The following is a 14,926-nucleotide window of genomic DNA, read 5'->3' on the forward strand; positions in this document are numbered from 1 at the left end:
TACAGTTCTCTAGTGGTCCATCTTATTTCTTCTTACTTTAAGTCTAAACATTACAATTTCCCTAAGGTTGTTTACACTGCAATTGTATAGCAAAAGGAAAGAAATCTAGAGAAACTGAGCAAGGGGACAGCAAAAACGCCTGGAGCTACTACTAACTGGCCTTTCATCTCTGGTGTGAATATCATGACTCCATGCTGTAATCCTCCAAGCATGCACTGAATTTTGTACCTTAAAATGAGACTACAGTATTGTCCAAATGAGGGACTCCACAGGAAAAAGAATATCAAGAACTCATGTTTATTTACTGATAAAGGATAAGGATGGGAAAAACAAAGACTTGCTAACTTTCCCATGTTGATCTTCACTAGTAGAACTGCTCAGCTTGTTTGTTCAGTCTGCAGCTTCTTTCCACGTGACTTACAAGGTGTTATTTTAGCATGAATGGAACCCCCTGAGTAATGTGAGTGACTCAGGAAGAGCCAGTTCATGCAGCTATTAGCCTCCAGTTCTATCCCAGTAAAGAGAATATTCTTGTTGGATTTGTGGAAAGGCTCTGAGAGGAAGGAAGAGACATTAGTGAGAATTTCCCTCAGATAAAACATGTTTTAATTTAAAGAAATCCTGCTCAATTATTCCCCCCCACCAATATTATATATGAATAATTTAGGATGGAAATTGAAAGCCTTGCTTTTTGTCAAGAAATTTTCTTCCTCCCAAATTTCCCATTGTTATAATGCAAACACATATATTTAATGGACAGGCCAATTTTCCTCCTACTTTCTTTCTGCATAAAGATTGGTTCAGTTCTCCTTAGCGTCAAGGACTGAAGAGTTTTTACAACATCCTTTTCACGAGTTAAAGTAGTAACTGTATATAGTACTTTATTTGAATTTTATTGCATTTCTAAGTATTATAGACAATTTTGAAAATACCAAAAAGACCAAGGAAGATTACAATCACCCATAAGCCCACCACTCAGATAAAAACCCTTATTACTAATAGTAAAAATTACTAAGTTGGTTATTAGTTTAAAAGGGTACAGTAAAATGTCAAGAACACTTAAGTAGAAATTAAAAAAAAAAAAAAAAACTAAGGAAAAAGTAAAGGCATTTAAATTTGCTTTCAAATGAGGAAAACAAAGATTACTCATCCACAAACACGTATTCCAGATTCCCTTCCTACTTGGAAGTATCCACTAAGTACAATCGATGTGATTAAGAGACCGTAGTAGTCAGTTCTCTTGCCTAAACTCTATGCTCGATCATACCTCTGGTTGTTACTGTATAAAAGACGAACATTTTTCAGCAGTCACGTATATTCATAAAGGCTCCTAATCACCAAATTACAGTAATATTTTATGAGTGAACAAAGGCCTGGGCAAACTGTCATCAAACTCTATTACTTGTTTCATCTACTGAATTTAAGATTTCACTCTCTTTAACTGCTAAGAGAGTTTTTTTCCCTTGTGAAATTTAATAAGCACTTTCTGCTACCAATTTCCAATAGAAAACTCCACAGAATCACAGCATAAAACATCTGAGGGTGGCTAAAAAGAGACATACTCAGGGGTTATCCGAAAAAGGCCAAAGAGCCACCCAAAGGACTTAAGTAGATGAAATTATTTTAGTGTATGAAGTCTATTTGGTGTACAAAGTCTATTTCTTGGAATGACACATCTCATGTGACCTAGGCTCTGTGAAAGTAAGGGTTTTGTGGACAACTATCTCTGGGAAATGCTTTACAGTATATATTCTTCTTGAGCTTATTATACATTAGCATATTAAGGGTTATAAGCAGTCAAGAAAAAATAAAATAATTCACCTTTGTTTCAGAAAATGTTTCCCAAACTTCTTTGCCCATGAATCCTTTGGAGGCATAACACTATTAATAACGAGATGCTCAGGATTTGTGGAACACATTTTATGAATGCCACCTTAATGAATAGATTGTCCAGGATCTTCAGCCATATTAGTAATCCAGAGTTAAGCGAGCTCAACAATGCTCACTCCTTTATTTAAATGTGTATAAACTGAACTTGAATAATTTACCATTATAAATATTTATTTTAAAAAATCAACATATATGAGTAAATTTTAAGGTATGTAAATAATATCTCAATAAAGCTTTTTTTTTTTTTTAAAGAAATCAATGTGTTGTTTCAGAAATACTGAAAAGTAGAGTTACTTAGTGAACATGATATCAGAGCAAAAATAGGATAGTTTTAAGTAATATTTTATGCTGGCCAACGTGACTCATTCCTGCACAATAAGAGAAGATACATCTACAGTTACTATAATGTCTTCCAGACTCTATGCCTCTCTCCCAATCCTACCTCTTCTAGCTTTTTTTCCCAAATATTCTGGCTAATGCTTATAAATTAATCTACTTAAGTCCTCCTAATAGTATAAGAGAGTAAACTCATACTGCAGGGTGGCAATGAACAGCAGTAGCCATAGTCCCAAACAGCCCACTGTAAATGTAGTTTTTTACCTAATGTTCTTCCAAGAATATATATATGAAAAAATATTTTAAGAATTGCAAAGATTAAAAGTTTCTAATTCCAAATCTTTAGGTATAACTGGAATATAAAGAATATGTGTTATGTATTTATCTGTGACATTATATTGTCTAATACACATCAAGTATAACCTATTTGAGAAGTAAGGTTCAAAGCTAAAAATCTCCCTTCTGATCTTACGATTTTTTTCCAGACATAAAAATTGACAATGTTGATATAGGTGCTAAATCAGAATCATACTCCATGCATCCGTCCTAGAGTTGATACAAGAAAAGCTTATCTCATTTGTTGCCATAGATGGAGTATACCAGCTAAATAAATTTCAATGGTCACTTTTAGTTTCTTTATCTCTTGGTTCAAATACAAGTATCATAAAAAGAAAAGAAGATGATATTTTTTAACATGCAAACCATTTACTGAACTATTGACTATTTTAAAATATCATTTTTAAAAGAGGCCACAAAAATTATAACATTCAGGAATTTTAGGTAAACTCCAAAGGTAAGCTTTTTTTTTTTTTTTTTTGGAGTCAACTTGTACCAAGTTTAGCAGCAAGAGGATACTTCCTTAGAGACTTTCAGTTGACTTAAACTCAGTTTCCGCTAGTGCTATGTAAAGCATCCACGATGGTTTTATTGTATTCTGCAATCTGCTTGGTCACATTTTTCATAATTGGCCGGTAATCACTCTCTTGACTCTTGGTTGCTATGACTAATTACATGAATTAAGGGGGAAAACAATGTCAATAAAAATCGAATTGTGGCTGAGAAAGGAACTAAATACTGATATTTTTCATATTTAAGATGGTACAAAAAAGCACAAGAATACTTTAAAATACAGTACATTATTTTAACAGATTAAGTATCGATTAAAACCTAAAATGCCAAGTTAAACTTATTGCAAAAAATTCATATACAATATAAACACTTTTTAATACTTAATATGTTACGCATTTTTAATCTAATTCTGGTCTTAGAACAACCTAACATTCAACGAACTAGTTCCCATATTCAAACATACATACACACATACACACACCATGTTCTCTAGGGTACCACAAATAATATAAGGCAAATTTCTAGACTTCACTCTGCTCCAAAATCACCTACTTTATGTTGCACAAAACTCCACTGCTAGACTTAGAGCATACTGTGAACAAGTCTTCTATTTTTTTTTTTTTTTTTTTTTTTTTTTGAGACGGAGTCTCGCTCTGTCGCCCAGGCTGGAGTGCAGTGGCTGGATGGATCTCAGCTCACTGCAAGCTCCGCCTCCCGGGTTCACGCCATTCTCCTGCCTCAGCCTCCCGAGTAGCTGGGACTACAGGCGCCCACCACCTAGGCCGGCTAGTTTTTTGTATTTTTTTAGTAGAGACGGGGTTTCACCGTGTTAGCCAGGATGGTCTCGATCTCCTGACCTCGTGATCCGCCCGTCTCGGCCTCCCAAAGTGCTGGGATTACAGGCTTGAGCCACCGCGCCCGGCCAAGTCTTCTATTTTTAAACTAAGTTGCACTAACACTGGCAACAGAGCACCGAAAACACTTTATCTGGAGGTAAGTTGGGGTCCAGGCTGCTTCTGAGCTGAAGTTCAGCACCACCCTAGGGGAGAACCTATGCTGCCACTGAGTCAGGATCTACTTCTCCAGGCAGACACCCTTGAATGGGTCAAAGAAGGGAATAGGAAACAACTTTTAAGGAAATATTTGTTACAACTCCATAATACATGTTCTCAACAGCTGCTTACTGCCTCCTATAATCAAACTAAAAGTAAACAGTAAGATGAGACATAAGTATCATCTTTGTAGACATAAAATGGAGTTGAATTAACTGAAACACGGATGAGCTTGGAGGTCAAACTTCTCAGGATCTTACTTAGTCTACCTCCCTTTGCTGCCCAGATATTCAAGGTAGAACATTATAAACAAGCAACTATATATTGTATACATATATAATATACGTTTTACTATACGGTTATATATAATTCTCCCAACAACACTGAGAAGGAAATATTAACTATATTTTAGAGATTTCAGAGATGATACAATTCTGGGGCCAAGAGCAGTGGCTCATGTCTCGAATCCCAGCACTTGAGCAGGCCGAGGAGGGATTGAGCCTAGGAGTTTGAGACCAGCCTGGCTAAGTTGGTGAGACTCCCGTCTCTAAACAAAAAAGAAATTCCTGCCATGTTTATCAGAAGATTTACTGATAATGTTTAACTTTACCCAAGCCCTGTGATCCTGGAAAACTGAATCTTAAGAGATGATACAGTGCTGGCTTGAACAGATTAAATTGTACAAAGTTTGTAACTTATAAGCAGTAGAGTTAACATTTAAAATTGGATCTCCCGACTCCAAAATCTGGGCACTTAATCACTATGCTACATTAAGTCTTTGTACTCCTTTTTTGGCAATTCCCAAAATCTGCTATTACTTTAGGGCACACACACACACACACACACACACACACACACACACACACACACACCTCTTAACTGCTGTAGAATTGAAACAGTCATATTCATTTAATTTAGCTCAGTGTTTTGTACATATTTGGTATTTAATAAGTATGTGTTGAACTAAATTTGAATCTTTAAAAAAATTCCTAGAAAAAAATAACTAACTCAGTCAACTTCATTTTTAGCTTTTTTTTTTTTTTTTTTTGAAATGGAGTCTTGCTCTGTTGTTCAGGCTGGAGTGCAGTCGCATGATCTTGGCTCACTGCAAGCTCCGCCTCCCAGGTTCATGCCATTCTCCTGCCTCAGGCTCCCGAGTAGCAGGGATTACAGGCACCTGCCACCACGCCCGGCTAATTTTTTTGTATTTTTAGTAGAGATGGGGTTTCACCGTGTTAGCTAGGGTGGTCTCGATCTCCTGACCTTGTGGTCCACCCCCCCTCGGCCTCCCAAAGTGCTGGGATTATAAGCATGAGCCACCGTGCCCGGCCCCATTTTCAGCTTTTTAAAGGATACATTCTTTCATCACAAAATTATTTTGCTCATGGTGTTGCCACTTTCTTTCCAAATTTGTAAGCTAAAAACATAAAAGAAAAATATTAACTAGTATCCATATTTAAAACAATTATATGTCTTTCTAAGAGGATAAGACAAAAAAAAAATCACTCCAACTTTAAATCTTATCAACTTGCATTTTATTGAGATAAAGCCATGGTAGAAAAAAAGATTAAATAATAGTAAATACATTAATACAGTGATGAATGTTATAACATGTTTTACCATATATATTTATTTTAATTATAAAATATTTTAAATGTTTATTATACCAATGAGCATGCCAACTAAAAGACAATTCATGATTTTCCTTTCCCTAAAAAAACTTTTAAAAGAAAAATGGGACACGATGGGAATCTCTTCTTGAAATCTGGAAGTCTAATGCCACAAATATAATATATATTCAAACACTGTCAAAGGTTCAGCCATATAGGAGAAACTTCCTTATTTCCAGGGCTAAATTTCCTGTCTAATTCCACAAGCTGTGATAAGAGCAGAGCTGCAGTGTGAAGATTATAAGAGAGCTGGTAAAAAGCTGGCACTGTTACAATAATTTCTGCATCAACAGGAAGCTAATGTGGATATTATATTGATGGTTGCTTCCTCAGAAGACAATTTTACTGTTATAGAATTAAATTGTTTTTCTGATTTAATTAACCTCGTAACTCTGGGTTATGGTCTTTCTTTTTTAAGATGCACATAGTTTTTTCCAAAGCAAAGGACCATTTGAAAATTGAAATGCTAAAATAATGTTCCGTCTGGACATTTCAAAGAAGTAATGATTAGTTTAAAAATACAATAATTGAAGCAGCAGTGGAAATGTTTCCTTCTACCCTCATGTTAAAATAATTTTCAGGGCGCAAATTCAGCCTTGATGTAGCATCCATCTCATTGTTTCCTCCAAAGAGATAAATCTAGATATTAGAATGAATCATAGCTCATTAATTATGTGAACTGTATGTGCTGTGAGCTGGTATTACTAAATCACATCAATCTCCCCCAGACAGGACCTTGAAGTTAAGATGGACTTAAGGAAGCAGTCAGCAGTTTCTGGCAGTAAATCTCTAATAACCTTCAGCAAAGTCAAGTACCAGACTTTTTTGTCATTGTTTAATACAAACAGGTGGCCTTCTTATAATGCATCAGACCTGTTAAGTGCTACAGGAATGGTATAAAAGCAATGCTATGTCAGATGGTCAAATTCCTTTTACATTATACCTCCATATTATTGACTTTCCTTTAAACCTCCAAGGATATCATGAAAGAAAAATTCATTTTGAAAATCTGTTTTTCCCTAACTTATTTAAATAATCTGTTACATAAAATTCTTCATAGATGCCAAAAGCCAGTTTTCAAGAAAATAGTTGTGAAAGACAGGAAGATCAGGATTTGATTTGATCAGTTGGGATTCACAAAAGATGACAAATAAGACAGAGAAGGATTCAAAATTGTGGCTTATGTTGTGATTTCCAGTTATCACTACATGGAGTTAAGAATACAATTAGCACTTAATGTAGGGATAAACAAGGTAACCACTCACTGGCTCTAAGAAATGGTGTTTGTCAAATGCTTTCCATCTTAAATCATCTATTCAGTGAATGAGGAGGGCTAATATTCCATAAGAAGTATCAGTATTTTTTTCTAAGAACCACTGAAGACAATGGCCTCACAAACTTTGTCTTGTTTCTTCCCCAGCACTCATCCTCACTCTAAACAACCTGAGAAAATTTTGTCACTGATAAGTCTATATCTAGGTTTGTATATGAAGTAGAACAGAGTAACTGGTAAATTTGAATTATGTAAACTAGTGATTTCTAACCTTTTAGTAGTTGTAGTAAGCTTTCATGAGATTCTACCCTTTTCAAAAAGAATGTAAGGTATATTTTGTTTTCAAATAGTACATCCATACAATGAAATAGCTAATGCTATAGAAATGTCACCAAAGGCTGGGTGTGGTGGCTCACACCTGTAATCCCAGCACTTTGGGAGGCCGAGGCAGGCAGATCACCTGAGGTCAGGAGTTCGAGACCAGCCTGGCCAATACAGTGAAACCCTGTCTCTACTAAAAATACAAAAAAAATTGCCAGGCGTGGTGGCAGGCACCTGTAATCCCAGCTACTTGGGAGGCTGAGGCAGGAAAATCGCTTGAACCCAGGAGGCGGAGGTTGCAGTGAGCCAAGATTGAACCATTGCACTCCAGCCTGGGTGACAAGAGCAAAACTCCATCTCAAAAGGAAAAAAAAAGCTGAGCACAGTGGCTCAGGCCTGCAATCCCAGCACTTTGGGAGGCTGAGGCAGGAGGACTGCTTGAGGCCACAAGTTCAAGACTAGCCAGGACAATACAGCAAGACCCTGTCTCTATAAAAAAATAACAAAAATTAGCTGGGCATGGTGGTCTGTGCCTGTAGTCCTAGCTACTTGGGTGGCTGAGGCAGGAGGATCTGTTGAGTCCAGCAGCTCAAGGTTGCAGTGAGTTACAATTATGCCACCACATTCCACCCTGGGCAACAGCATGAGACTCTGTTTAAAAAAAAAAAAAAAAAAAAAAAAAGGCTGAAAAAAGTTAAGAAAATGTTGAAAGACTGTATGAATAGCATGATTTCACTTTTTGTAAAAACAATATGGATGTATGTAAGGACAAAAAGACTACAAGGATAGAGCACTAAAATGTTAACAAAATGGTTGTACCTAGGTAGTGGAAAATCAAATGACATTGTTTTTATTTTTCTCTATCATGATCACATAACTATATGAAGAAAAAGGGGGATTTTTTTTTTTTTGGAGACAGAGTCTTGTTGTTGCCCAGGCTGGAGTGCGGTGGCGCGATCTCAGCTCACTGCAACTTCTGCCTCTCGGGTTCAAGTCACTCCTCTGCCTCAGCCTCCAGAGTGGCTGGTACCATAGGTGCCCACCACCACTCTCGGCTAATTTTTTGTATTTTTAGTAGAGATCGGGTTTCATCGTGTTAGCCAGGATGGTCTCTATCTCCTGACCTCGTGATCCGCCCGTCTCAGCCTCCTAAAGTGCTAAGATTACAGGCGTGAGCCACTGCACCTGGCCAAAGAGCGAATTTTTAATGCATTTAGCATTTTAAACCACGTGTGCAAATTTCTAGCATAGACTAATTAGATATGAGAATGATCAATCTTTTTCAGACCATAGTTGTTGACTTTGTATATGACACATAATGCTTCATTCAATCATTCAACAAATAATTGCTGAGCACCTACTATGTGCCAACCAACAGCACAGTGCAAGGAATAAACGAGATAGACATTGTCTCTGTCCAGTCTCAGCTCTCAATCTAGACCTCACACACTGTTCAAGTAGTTATCAGCAAGATGAGTGATATGAAAAGGGGGCTGCAGGTTTATATATCTATGTATCCTATGTAAATAATTGGAGACATGAATTAAGAAGTTCAAGGATACCTGGATTGCTCTTTATAGCATTATTTCAATGGTTTTAAAACTAGAAATTACCTAAATATCCAATGAAAGGGAACTGGTTCAATATATTATGCTACATCCATGTACTGGAATATCATTAAGCTATTAATATTTTTTAAAAGTCAATATATATATTGACAAGGGAAAGTACTTATGATGTACAGTTAATCGTGAAAAACAAGCTCCTAAATGATATGTACAATATGGTGCAATTTCTATAAATGCTTCAAAATAAATGTGTACCTAAGTATATGCATAAATATGTGTATACACATATCTATCTATCTGTCTATCTATCTATCTCTCTATCTACCTATCTATCCATCGACTAAAAGAACCCACACTACAGCAACAATAAGCATTCTCTCTTCTGGGTGATGGGTACTAGTCATTAGAATTTATTTTATTTGTGATTTTTATGGATTTTTAGCTTCTGCATTAGTAATGTTTCACTTTCAAGATTTTTAAAAGATACTATCCCATATATCTTAATAGCTGTGCCAAAGACAGTATCTAACAGAGTTGGCTTTCAATATAGGTTTATAGAAGGTAAGAAAGCAGGAATCCATTCATTCTGAATGAAGACTGTGCAGAATCTGGCTGTCTTAAAAGTCAGAAAATATAGAAGGTATATAAAGCAAATTTTAAAATAAAAAAAGATTGTTTTGGGGTGAAAATATAGACTAAGAGAATTTCAAAGTCATTTAAAACATTTTTTACCTGAGAATGTGTCTCATTTTCTTGCAATTGTGTTTTTAGTGCCTCATGTTCTATGTTTAGCTTCTCCATTATTTTCTTAAAGGCATTTCTGCGGGTTGATAAGATCATTCTCTCCTGATGTAATTTCTAGAAAGATCCAAATAGAAGTGACAGGTTATAGAAAATACGTAGTAAGCCAGCATAAAGCATATTTAACTTAATTTCAATAACTATATTCTGGTAAAATTATATCAAGGCTATAACTACTCTAAAACCTCTTTGTAAAAATATCCTTTGAACTATAAGCTATGTTAACATTAACTGTATTAATAACTCTATTAATGCTGTCATTATCTCTCCCGACCCTACCAAATTAAGTCTAAATTAATGTAAATAGCAATGGAAAGCCACTGACAAGTTTCAGGTAGGATAGAGTCATAATCTAATCTGCATTTAACAAAGCTCATATTCGCTGAAATGCTCTGCATTAAGTAGCAGCTTATACCTTGCTTTTCAATTTTTGCTTTTCTTTAAAACTTTAAGTCACTCTAAATTCCAACTACATATGTAAACATTTTTATTTTTTCTCAGCTTATACATATAAAATAATCAACTTAAAATAACAAATCCTATTATACCACAAATCCTAATATACCACAAATATATTACATTTGATCAAGAAAAAAACAATCTGAATTGTAATTCTGTAAGACTTGGTTAATGTTTACCTTTTTCTTTTCTTCACCTGATGATTTTAAAGCTGGCAAATCATTATATGTCTCCAGATCAGTTGTCATTTGCTTAATTTTGCTTTTTAGAGAATGCTGTTCTTCAGTCATCTTACTTTCTAGAAGCTCCATTTTCTGCAGATCCAACTGCAGACGCTGACTGTCTGAAACATAAGAATTTAAGGTGATAATTAATCAAAATGTTATTCCTTTCAACAGAAGGAAATGTAATGCAACTATTAAAAATCATGTTTTACAAGAATATCTGTAAAAGAAATATATGTTCACTGTAACAAGTGAGATAATATAAATTAAGAAAAAAAATACTCATCCCCTCAGTAACCAATTTCAGGTAACCAATATATTAGGGAATCAAGTTAACCTGATGCATATTAGCCACAAGTGTCTCCATGCTAACAAACATGTAAGTTTTTTTCTTGCTTAGTAATACAATCTATATTATGAGATAAAGACACATTATTTTTAATAGGAGCATGACACAGACAGTTACGTAGGGAAAAAACCAAGTTAAATAACATTATATATATATTTGAGCACAATTTTATAATTGCACATATAATCAACTCTTACTATCTGTGGTAGATATGTCTATGAAGTTATTGTGAACAATGAGTTAGCAAATATTGAACTATTGCTCCTAAGGGAAATACAGGGTTAAGTTCCTGTGAGCCTTTAGTCACATTTTAGTCAATTAGCCAATATATGATCTTGTCTTATGTGTGTTTCTGTTTAAAGACATCTTATTTACTATAGGTTGTAGATTCACTAACACTGACCTCACAGCCAACAGCACTGTAACTTATGCCTGAATTAAGTTTACCTATCACACGTTTTCTCCACAAGCCACATCACAGACTTTGTGCTTAGGAACACTTAGCACATCAGCACTTTGTTTGGGGCCATTTTAAATGGCATGATCACCAACAGAAAGCACAAAAATGCAAAAAACATGACACTAAATATACTGCAAAAAGGAAACCTGTTTATAGTATGAGAACTGATATAAGAAGGCAGAGTGTTGCCTTTTTCAACTTCTGTTGGCAATGTGCATGTCAGACTGTTGAAATTTTTCACAAGTCTGCCCATGTCCACAAATGATCACAAAAATGCTCCAAGTATTTATTTGGGAGATACAAAGTATAAAGTGAGAAGGCAAATTCACATGTTTGTTAGCATGGAGACAGTTGTGGCTAATATACATCAGGTTAACTTGATTCCCTAATGAAATCTATGAATAATGAGGATACCTGTGTGTGTCTCATTCTTCCATTGAAAAACACCAAGCATCTACTATATGCCAGGTGCTGAGGATATAATAGAAATCAACAGAGACATGGTTTTCACTCAGGGAGCTGTATCTTAGAGGTAGAAGCAGGCAAATAAGTATTTACAAGAAACTGGATAAATAAGAAAAGAGTAGTACAGGGTGCCATAAAAGCATGTAGCAGGGATCAAGAGAGCTCTCTAAAGATATGTCTTTCAATTAAAGGCTTAAGGTTTATAAATATCACACAAAGAGGAAGGTAAAAGTGTTCCAGCAAAAACAATCAGCATGTGCAAAGTCTAGAGGTAAGAAAGTCTAGTACCTTTGGGCCAGTAACAGAAGTTCAGCATACTGAATAGTAAATGAATATGAATGAATTTGAAGAGTAAAAAACAATGCTTCAAAAGTCACTGATTTAAGAAAAGAGACTGTTATCCAACCAAAATTTTTAAAGTTTGTGTAATTAAGCCAGGATTTCTTGAATATTTCCTTTTACCCCTTTAAGAGTTTTAAAAGTCAACCATAGCGACATACACTATTTAAAAATATATATGTATATGTACACATAAATATAAATATCTATATAGCAAGACTTAAATGTTGTTGCAAAGAGTTTTGTTTTGTTGGATTCTTATCGCTACCAGGGTTAGAAATAGTTATGAGAACCAAAGAGCTGAACAAGTGACTAAGGCTTATGCTATTTTAATGCTCTAAATAGGAACTGTTTTTAGCCTGTAGATACTTTGACTATTTGGAGTAAACACTGATATAAATCTAATTGCAAGTTTAATTTGAATATATACCAGGGAAATACATTTAAGAATCATACAAATTGATTTTTCTTGATAAAAGGAGAAAATGGTTGGTATAGGGTAAAGTTTATCTTCCTTTAACAACAGGTCCCCAGTGAAAAGCTAAATGCTACTCCAAGGGAAGAGACAGGAAGAGGATGCAGTCTAGTTCCTTCTGATATGCTGTGAAGTTGCAAAGTTTACCAAGCAGTGTGTACACAGTAGCAAAATCTCAGAAGGAACCACTTTGACCTGGGGAAGTGTTTCTAAGATAGTCTGTCATCAGCACATTTGTTTACTCTCTGGAGTTTCCTTTCAAAAAATATAAATAAAAACTATTGCTGATAAATCCTTGCCTCTTTGCCCATGCAGTACATCAGTGTTTCTCAACCTTTTTCTTACATTATTGACTCCCTAAGAAGCCGTTTACAGACTTATTTCCTCCAATCACCTCACTCCCCTGAATTTTTTTTTTTTTTTTTTTTTTTTTTTTTTTTTTTGAGACGGAGTCTCGCTCTGTCGCCCAGGCTGGAGTGCAGTGGCGCGATCTCGGCTCACTGCAAGCTCCGTCTCCTGGGTTCACGCCATTCTCCTGCCTCAGCCTCCCGAGTAGCTGGGACTACAGGCGCCCGCCACCATGCCCCGCTAATTTTTTTTGTATTTTAGTAGAGACGGGGTTTCACCGTGTTAGCCAGGATGGTCTCGATCTCCTGACCTCGTGATCCGCCCGTCTCAGCCTCCCAAAGTGCTGGGATTACAGGCGTGAGCCACCGCGCCTGGCTTTCCCTGAAATTTTTACATCACCGATGTAGTGTGTAGCCCTTTCGGTACAGTGACCTGTGAAGGGCCATTATAATATCTAGGTTTTCTTCACCCTTCCCGCAAGAAGCGATTGCTCCATTAAAAAAAATAATAATAATAAAAATAAAACACAGAGTACACTAAATCCATTATATCTGAAAGGCAAACAAGAATATTATAAACCTCTCGTGGTGCTTTCAAGATACAAAAAATTTATTGAGTTGGAGGATGGTTTTAGGGAAAGAAAGAAAAAAAAATTATATGGTTGGTTGAAGTTAAAATGAAAACAATGTAGTAAATAAAATTAAAGTCATTATCAATGACTTTAACCTTTACTAAGAAAAATTTCCAGCAAAATCTTTATCATAGTATTAAACTGGATTTTTATCTCCATTGAAGTCAGTTTTCTTTTTTTTTTTCCACTGTACCTCTCTGGAGAACACATAATGACTCCTTTTTTTTTTCTTTTTTGAGATAGAGTTTCGCTCTGCTGCCCAGGCTGGAGTGCAATGGCACGATCTCGGCTCACTGCAACCTCCACCTCCTGGCTCCAAGTGATTCTTCTGCCTCAGCCTCCTGAGTAGCTGGGATTACAGGCATGCGCCACCACACCCAACTAATTTTGTATTTTTAGTAGTGATGGGGTTTCACCATGTTGGTCAACCAGGTCTTGAACTCGTGACCTCTGATGATTCGCCCACCTCGGCCTCCCAAAGTGCTGGGATTACAGGCGTGAGCCACCTCGCCCGGCCCATAATGACTAGCTGTTAAAAGGAACTATAAACACAAAGTATAAAATGTGGAATGAATACAAAGTCTTGATTATTGAATTTGTTTCCTGGTATTGATTTTTGCCTTTTAAAAAATGTACATTTCTTGACAGCTGTTACAGAAGATAGCTTAAAGGGGGAAAAACTTGTTGAATTTACATTGACCTTAGATAAATGAAAAACTTGGGCATGAAGATCTAAAATACAAAACAGGTTTTCTAGATGAAATAATAAAACTATAAAATTATTTAGTTTATAGAAAAGATAAAATATTTAAAAATATTCATATATGTCCAAAAGAAATGTAAATAGGATCATGAAGAAATATTTACACACCCATGTTCACTGCAGCATTATTCACAATAGCCAAAAGGTGGAAGCAATCTAAATGTCTATAGATAGACTTTAAAATAGGATATATACATGCAATAGAATTGTTATTGAACCTTAAAAAAGAAAATCCTTCTTTGCTACAACATGGATGAACCTTGAGGACATTATGCCAAGTGAACTAAGCCAGTCCCCAAAGGACAAATACTGTATGACTTCATTTATATGAGGTAATTTAAAGTAGTCAGACTCATAGAAACAGAAGTAGAATGGTGGTCTCCAGGGGTCAGGGGATAGGGAAATATGGAGTTGTTGTTCAGGAGGTATAGTGTTTTAGTTCTGCAAGATGAAAAAGTTCTAGAGATTTGTTGCAGAACAATGTGCATATAGTTAACATTACTGTATTGTACACTTCAAAATGGTTAAGATGATAAATTTTGTTGTTTTTTTACAATAAAAATAAACTCACAGTCAAACCAATAGTAGTTATATATCAAGAATGTAATTCCTCCAGTTACTTGGCATATAGACATACAAATAAAACTATGGTA

General features: G+C 35.6%; 1 protein-coding gene across 15 annotated transcripts in view; it reads right to left on the minus strand.

The window, feature by feature from the left end:
• Positions 1–278: 278 nt before the first annotated feature.
• Positions 279–14,926, minus strand: part of IFT74 (intraflagellar transport 74) — a 128,328-nt gene continuing 113,680 nt past the window's right edge. For 5 of the 15 annotated variants that reach the window (XM_015436491.4, XM_074017363.1, XM_074017361.1 and 2 more), the window contains 4 exons: positions 10,399–10,562; positions 9,692–9,817; positions 5,484–5,544; positions 2,912–3,229 (listed from right to left, as the gene is read on the minus strand). In XM_015436491.4, coding sequence (XP_015291977.1) covers positions 3,111–3,229; positions 5,484–5,544; positions 9,692–9,817; positions 10,399–10,562 — 470 coding nt within the window. In that variant the 3' untranslated portion in view covers positions 2,912–3,110. Of the gene's footprint in view, positions 3,230–5,483; positions 5,545–9,691; positions 9,818–10,398; positions 10,563–14,926 lie in introns of all 15 variants that reach the window. The other 10 variants (XR_012424662.1, XR_006692692.3, XM_015436486.4 and 7 more) reach the window with 8 other exon arrangements.

The sequence above is a fragment of the Macaca fascicularis genome, chromosome 15 (genome assembly GCF_037993035.2).
Source record: "Macaca fascicularis isolate 582-1 chromosome 15, T2T-MFA8v1.1".
Classification (NCBI taxonomy): domain Eukaryota; kingdom Metazoa; phylum Chordata; class Mammalia; order Primates; family Cercopithecidae; genus Macaca; species Macaca fascicularis.